This window comes from Triticum dicoccoides, chromosome 3A, assembly GCF_002162155.2.
Source record: "Triticum dicoccoides isolate Atlit2015 ecotype Zavitan chromosome 3A, WEW_v2.0, whole genome shotgun sequence".
Taxonomy (NCBI): Eukaryota; Viridiplantae; Streptophyta; class Magnoliopsida; order Poales; family Poaceae; genus Triticum; species Triticum dicoccoides.
In genome coordinates, this window is record NC_041384.1 from 531,847,026 (window position 1) to 531,854,898 (window position 7,873).

The window sequence follows — 7,873 nt, forward strand, 5'->3', positions numbered from 1 at the left end:
AGAATGTCATGTTTATCCCGCTTTCTGAATTATCTATTCAGAAAAGACCTAGAACTAAAAGTGCTCATAATGTCGTAAAAATTTAACATGATTTTTTATAGAATAAAATAAAAATTGGCACTGGACACACCCCAAGGGGGTGCCCTGTTGTCCACAAGGGCAGCAGGGCACGTCTAAGTGCATTGTGGGGCCCACATGACCCCACTCACCTCTTAGCTCGCGGTCTTGCTCCTAGATACGAATTTTCGATCTCTTTGCTTGGAGCTTCATTTTCAAAACTTTTCGAAGAAATTTCTCCTTGGTATGTGACTCATCCATTGATCCAATTCGTTTTTGTTCTAATGGTTTATACATAGCTTGCAAAAATGTCATATATTATGGGATGGAGGGAGTACTACTTAGTTCAACCAAATGAACTAAATTTTTAAATGGAGGGTACCTTTAGGTTCTATAATTGCATCCCTGGCATTCAATCATAATTTATTTTTTTGAGGATGAATAGCCTTCAATCATGATTTTTTTTGTGAGACAATGAATTTTCTTTTGTGAGGGGTAGCCTTCAATCTTTTTATTTTTTGAGAAAAACCTGTAGCCTTCAATCATGATGGAACTTCGAACGAGATGGTGGGGCGAGTCGAGCCCAGCCCAATATTTCTTTTTTTTAGAACAGCCCAGCCCAACTTGACTCAAGTCATGGGCTCAAATACGCCGTACTTGCTTGCATCGAACCGACGGAATCGAAGAGAAACTTGCGAGGCACACGATTGAGCCCGAGGCCTGAGCTCTCCAAAAGCCAGCCACCGTCCCAACCCAACCCGGATCCATCCACACAACTCTCCTCCCCTCCCCTCCGATCCAACCCGCACCGAGATGGCCCGCCCGCCCGCCGCCGCGAACCTCAAGCGCAAGCGGAAGCGCCGCCGCCGCCCCAAGGCCGGCAAGGGCGCGGCCGCCGACTTGCCCGACTTCTTCTCCAACCTCCCCGACGACGTCGTGCTCGCCATCGCCAACCGCCTCCCGACCCGCCTCGCCGTCACGCTCTCCGTCCTCGCCCGCCGCTACCGCCACCTCCCCTCCCTCTACTCCCACCTCGACTCCGTCAGGTTCTCCGGGCCCGCCTCCCCGGTCCCTCTGCCCGCCAGCCAGCCCAAGCTCCTCCGCCGCCTCGACATCGCCCCGCCCAAACCTATCAAGCCCTCCGCCCTCCGCCACGTCATCAACGCCGCCGCCAACCACGGCCTCTCCGAGCTCGCCGTCCGCCTGCACCGCCGCGTCTGCCTGCCCAAGAATGTCTTCGCCATCCGCTCTCTCGCCGTGTTATCCCTCAACACCTGCAGCGTGCCGCCCCTCTCCGCCGTCACTTGCGCCCGCCTCCGGACGCTCAAGCTACACCGCGTCTACATCAAACAGGTGGTCCTCACCGCCATCCTCTCCGCGGCGACCGGGCTCCAGACGCTGGAGATGGTACACTGCACGGGCTTGGACGCCGGATGCACGGTGGAGTCGTTGACCGTGAGGAGCTTCTTGTTTATGCCCAACGTGGAGCAACGGGAGGTCACGCTGAGAGCGCCGGGGCTGAGGACAATCACGCTTCACACGCGACCCAAGACGCAGAAGGTGCACCTGGAGCCTTCGCCGGATGTCAGCAAGGTATACCTGCACGTCGCCAAGTCCCAGGAAAAGGTTCTCTTCAGGATGCGGCCGTTCTTGGATGCTGCCACAGGGCTAGCTTCCCTTACGCTCAGAGGCTGTGCTGTGAAGGTGAGCTCTCTCGCATCCATCGTACTCTATCAACTATTACTGCAGTGTTAATTTGTCTAGATCCGAAGTAGGCTGCTGTCCAATTGTTCACAATACTGGTCATGATACGTGGAAGAATATGCGTAGTTGATGAACGGAAGCCTCAGCCAGGCTACGTGTTCCTTGGTAGCATTACAGTGTGTTTGCCTTGTCACAAGTCAATGATTCATGTAGTTCAAGCTGCAAAACTAAGTGATCAATTAGTATAACCTTAGGAAGGACCTCCCTGGGTTTGATCCATGAAAACTTGGTTTTAGGAAGGACAGAGTAGTTCCACCGTGACTTACTTGTACTCCCTCCGTCCCAAAATAAGTGACTCAACTTTGTACTAACTTTAAGGGGTAATACTTTGAAGTTACAGTTAAGATACTTACTTGTAATGCTTTGTATGGTGCATTGATTCTTATGTGTGTGGCAATGCATGCTGCTGACAAAGATGTGTCACTTATTCTTATAAATATGAGAAAGACAACTTAAGTATTTGTGTTATGTAGCAATTTGTAGATTCCAGGAAACAAGTACTCCCTCCGTCCGGAAATACTTGTCCTCGAATTGGATAAAATGGATGTATCTATAACTAAAATAAGTCTAGATACAACCATTTTGAGGACAAGTATTTCCGGACGGAGGGAGTAGTTGTTTGAGTCAGAACATAACAAGTGGTTGAAGTCACACACTACTTAACACTTCTATTTCTTCGTGGGTTTGGGTCTAACCTAAACAATTAAACATGCATAGCTTAATTTTATCCCATCTGCAGATTGAGTTTTTACCTCATTTGTATATTCGTATCTTATTCCTTTGCAGTTGTTAGCTGGTGAATATAAAGATATTGTGAAGTTGCCAATTACATTTGAAGGGTTGAGGATATTGTCAGTGAGCTTGAATTTCTCGCGTGAATCAGAAGCTGTTTTCCTGGTGAAGCTGCTTCAGAGCTGTCCTAGCCTACAGCAGTTGACCGTCTCGGTATGCATCTTATCATCTACAGGTTTCAGTTCATTGAGAGATGTATTATTATTATTATTAACACACCTTACTTCATGCTAGGCTGCTGAAAATAAGATGACAGAGGCGTCCTTTAGTTTTGCTGATCACAAGAAGATGCTTGCAAAGGCATCATGCCTAACTAATAGCCTGTTGAAGATTAAGTTTCTTGGGTTCAAGTCTGGAGAATATGAGAAGGACCTCCTTGTTTTCCTATTAAATCGAACCAATAAGCTGAAGAAGATTGGGGTGCAGTTTCCAGCAAGCGAAGAAACCGCTGTGAAGTGGGCTTTATCTGTGAGGCCAGCCCCAATCGAGAGAAGATCTACTATGTTCAACAAGGGCTACCTGCAGTTGGAGTATACCTGATAGCTTACACGATAGGCATACACCACATGTTTTCAGTTTCGCTGCACATACTTCCCTTTGGTAGAACTTTTGTCCTTGACTTGTGGACATGACACGGGCGTGATGGTTGCAATCTCGAGTGGTTGGGTTCAACCCTTCTTTACATAGCTAGGTGAAGTTAGAACAGAGTTTGAGACAGATATATGAAAAGAGCAGAGAATATCTGGGTTGTGTTGTAGTTTTCACAAGACAAGAACAGGAGATGAGTTTTACTTGTGTGTCGTAATGAAACCTCAGTTGCTTTATTGCTTCCTTTATAGTACAGTAGTTCTCAACAGTTGGCATAATGTTACACACAACATGCATGTCATACAGCAACACCAGTACAAAGGGCTGCTGCTCCAGAGCCTGGGCTATGTTGTGATTACTGTGAAGATTTAGCATAGACCGTGTGCTCGTATTTGCCGCTCCACCTGCACGTTGGTGACATTGGATGAGTAAACTGTCTATGCTAGGTGTCTGAAATTCAAACAGCAAAAAAGTTTTGGTGGACTCAGTCACCTGTTGGAATCATCAGATGGGACTTGGAGCTCATGTCCCGAGCTGAATGGTTCGAAAACACGGTCAATGTCTTCATTCTTCACCTCTTCAACGGTTGCAGGACTCCACTGTTGAGATTGTATGTAAACCCATTTAGGCCCCAGTTGAAGAACAGATGCGCGAGAAAAATATGTATTGAGAGAGGGAGGGAGAGACCTTAGGTGCATTGTCTTTGTCGATGCTCAGAGCTCTAATACCCTATCATCAAACAAAATTGAAAATTGGCTAAGATTCAACCAAAAGACTCGTTTCATTCATTCATTGTACGGTTGCAATACCTCGTACACATCGCCAGTAATGATAGATCGGAGGATGTTCATTGTTAGTCCGAATTCCTTCTTCAAACATTCCTGCAGACTCTGCTTCCGACCTTCTCTAACCTGAAAAGTAGAAAATAAATCGTCAAAAACAGTAGACTTACTGGCTTACCTTATGCAAGCAAAAGAACCCCAGCCTAAACCGCACCCCATAAAAAGATTCTAAAGTATATGGTGTTTTGCACTAGCAAAGCCATATCTAACAAAAGAATGACTAGTGTGGCTATTAATGGCAAGTGTAAGCACATATTTAAACAAGAACCAAATATGAAGCCTACACAACAACAAAATTGTCCACGGATAATGGATGACACAAGAGTTCCTACCGATCGCAGTGTGATCTTCAATCCAGTAGGAGATGATCTTCTCATACTCTTCAGGACTGGAGCTATCCATTGATTTCCATCGACGCTCACTTCTGAATCCTACATCCACAAGCAAGACAGTAATTTATCATACTATAAAAGAGAGGAAAATCATTCGTCTCATTATACGGCATGGCAGTAAGAGTATGAGTGTATCATTTCTGCCTTCCTCCTATGTAGTAAATGAACCACAGAACCAGCATGATAAACCAATTACAACATTCTCCTAAGCTGAATAGCCGAGGGCGATATAATTTTAGGTGCTAAGTGAATAAATCAAATTACCAAATTTTGTAAAATTTTCATTATCACATGAATATTTGAAGCACTGAGTGTAGAGCGAGCAAAAGCTGACTGGTAGTTACTGAACAACAGATCAAGAAAATTGACGGATAAAATTAATAAGAGAGAAGCAACAGTGTGAAGATTTTCCATCATAAGTGCTGAAGCCTTACAAGTGCTTTCAAGATCTCCTCAACAGTCTCGGCTGAGAAACATTTATCGATAGTTGGAAGCCTATCAAAAATCGATATTCCAGTGTCAGTTTGTTTCCATAAATAGAATAATTAGTAGCACATTACTCAAAGAAACCGTTTTTTCTTCAAATGAGTAAACGTGGAATCCTTCCAACAAATAATGGAATTATGATATTTGTCAAGAAATAATCCTTAACTTGTTTAAAATACTCTCTTGATCAAGTTGAACATCCGTAGAGAATTCCTCAATGACAGCTCGGACTGCAGACTCGTCGCCTGTGTTTAAATTCAGTAATTGTTTTTCGAGATCTTCCAATTTCTGCCATACATATTCTAAACTAGTCAAACTACAAGCAAACCAATATCAGCAAGTATTTTGTTAGTCAAGCTACAGGTTGACAATATCAGATTTTTGTGCTTGGAACCAAGCTCAAAATACTGCAAACAAAACAATACATCAAGAAACGCAAACTGCTGGAAGACTTACTTCAGAATGGACAAAATGAGTAGCAAGACCGGCAGTGATCATTTCTTTTGCATTCAGTCTAGCACCAGTCAAAGCCAGATACTCCCCTAAAAGTTAAGAAAGAGTGAAAATAAGGAGATTGAAACTGAAATTCCTATTTATAGTTAATTGGCCATGACCAATTTTCTCATGCCTAACTCATTCATACTGTTTGTCCCAAAAGGACAATATCCCTCTTGAGCAAGTCATTCAAATTATTCTCTGGGGATGTGAGAATCGGAAATTAAACTCAATGCCTACCTAAATATCCAGGGAGCCGAGAATGGATATAAGAAAAGCTACAATCTGTGTGTAGTCCAACACTTGCCTCGGGGGTGGCAAAAACCTACACAAACAGAAACGATCCTTATGAGAAACTCCAAACAGATATATAACTACACTGGAGTATATAGTACTCCTTCCGTTCCGTCTTATAAGATGTTCTAACTTTTTTCTGAATTGGATGTATATACAGACGTGTTTTAGTGTATTTTGGATGTCTATATTGAAATATCCAAAACATCTTATAATTCAGAACGGAGGTAATATTCAAGTTTGATTGGATCTCGTTTAAAAAATTATGCAAGTATTATTTATTTACACAAACAAAATATCAATAGAAAGGCATTGAAGCTTACATTGATGTATGATCACTAGATTATTAAGGTGATACATGTACACAAAAATTTGAGAAATCTACAAACAAATTTATCACTAGAAAGGCCATATGTGTGGCATAAATTGATTCATACTGTTTTCTCTGTGACAACTGCAAATTTCAGTGGAGCAACCATGGCTGCACCTCCACCCATGACAAGTCCATTAACAAGGGCCACCTGTATGAATGCACAAGTGTATATTTTCAGAATATAACATCTGCAGTAAAACAGGGAATTTTCCTCGATTATGTCACAAGGGCATCACCGTGGTTTTCTTATATGTATGGATGTGATAGCAGAGCCAGTACATCCTATACACAACCTCGAGGCAGGAATCATCTGCAAAGCAGTCATATAAATATCTCCAAGCAGCCTTGCTTTGTTACATGCAAATATAAATCACTGATGATGCAAATCAGACAATACAGCACGGCGACTCTGAGAATCCCACCTGATGATCTCCCTTCGTAGAACATCTTTAGGTCCCCGCCAGCAGAAAATGCACGTCCTGCTCCCTGTTGATCATGAAACCTCACATTCATGCACTTGTGACAATTGCTGAATATTAAAACACTTGAACAAAAAACCAATCTTCTGTCGCAGGACGCCGAATTTCAACACATATTATTGCTAATCATTTAAACTTGCTGAACATGACATTCGGCGTTTCCTTTGGATTAGAGAAAAGCAGTCATTTTTTGTTGCATTGGTTTCCTGAAACTTCTCCTACTATGGCAAACCATGACACTCTTAAGCACCAGCTAGCCTGGTTGCCGTCCTAAAGCAGCATATAGCAGCTTAATGTATGATGCGCCAGGTGCCAACGACTACGCACCTTGAAGATGACCAGCTTGGCATTGGCATCTTTCTCCCATTTCTCCAAGAGCTGGGCTAGGAGATAGACCTGCACACAAATTAAATTAGAAGCCCAACACAAATAAGCAGTCGCGACTCATTATTAGCATTCCAACCACTTGTAATCAAACATCTCCCGAGCCAGAGCAAGAGAGCGCACCACTCTGTCGTTGATGCCGTTGAGCTGGCGCGGGCGGTTGAGGGTGACCACCCTCGCGCCGTTGATCTCCTGCCCGAGCACGACCTGCGCAGAGAGTCGGATTCCCGCGTTCGGTGAGCCGAGCCGGTGATATCGCGACGAAGAAGAGAGAGCCAAGAATCGTACTGGACGGTTACCTCGTTGGGATTGGATTGCTCCTGAGCCATGGCGAATCGGGAGCTGGAGATTTCTTTGACGCGTACAAGGTCGCGAGGTGAGGCGGATGCCCAATTGGGGTTGGTGAAGGAACCATTGTTGTGGGAGGGAAGAAGAAGGGTAGGGGAGTGGGTTGGTAAGCCGGGAGTGAGGTTGGGGTAGGTGCGACCTGCGACGTGTCGGAGAGTGGGGACCGGGGATTGACTACTGTTGAGCTGGGTTGTTGAACTGAAAATATGTCCACGGCCACGGGTTACCAGGGAGTGAATATATGAAGGTATTTTCCCACGGACTTGTTTCGTCACATCAAGAACGCTTTTGATTGGTCACATTAGGGCATCTTCAGCCGTTCGGCCCCAAGGGCACGAAAAAGTGCCGCTTGGAGCGAGCCGGTGTTTTTTTTGGTGTGGGGATGAACACGTTCCCAGCCATCGCCCCAAGTCATTTCCAGACGCCCCCACAGTTCGTCCAAATTTCAACAAACACGATCAAATTTTGGCGAAATTTAGGCGTTTTTTACACGAATAAAAAGGACGAAAAAAAAACCTAAACTACGGCCGATGTTTCTCCTCCTTGACACGGCCGCTGCTCGACCCCTCGCCCGGCGCG

General features: G+C 44.6%; 2 protein-coding genes across 2 annotated transcripts; one reads left to right on the forward strand and one right to left on the reverse strand.

Moving 5' to 3' along the window:
* Positions 1 to 817: 817 nt before the first annotated feature.
* LOC119269010 (F-box protein At5g03100-like) lies at positions 818 to 3,449 on the forward strand. The gene is made up of 3 exons (XM_037550752.1): positions 818 to 1,761; positions 2,608 to 2,766; positions 2,848 to 3,449. Exons 1-3 carry the CDS (start codon positions 871 to 873, stop codon positions 3,151 to 3,153), a joined length of 1,356 nt encoding a protein of 451 aa, XP_037406649.1. The 5' UTR covers positions 818 to 870; the 3' UTR covers positions 3,154 to 3,449.
* LOC119269012 (3-hydroxyisobutyryl-CoA hydrolase-like protein 5) lies at positions 3,416 to 7,381 on the reverse strand. Its single transcript, XM_037550753.1, has 15 exons — positions 7,246 to 7,381; positions 7,070 to 7,153; positions 6,890 to 6,958; positions 6,506 to 6,569; positions 6,320 to 6,393; positions 6,148 to 6,231; positions 5,657 to 5,741; positions 5,378 to 5,463; positions 5,088 to 5,209; positions 4,870 to 4,930; positions 4,376 to 4,474; positions 4,011 to 4,112; positions 3,889 to 3,930; positions 3,694 to 3,800; positions 3,416 to 3,605 (listed from the first exon to the last, which is right to left on the reverse strand). The coding sequence occupies exons 1-15, from the start codon at positions 7,273 to 7,275 to the stop codon at positions 3,557 to 3,559; spliced, it is 1,158 nt and encodes a 385-aa protein (XP_037406650.1). The 5' UTR covers positions 7,276 to 7,381; the 3' UTR covers positions 3,416 to 3,556.
* Positions 7,382 to 7,873: the final 492 nt, after the last annotated feature.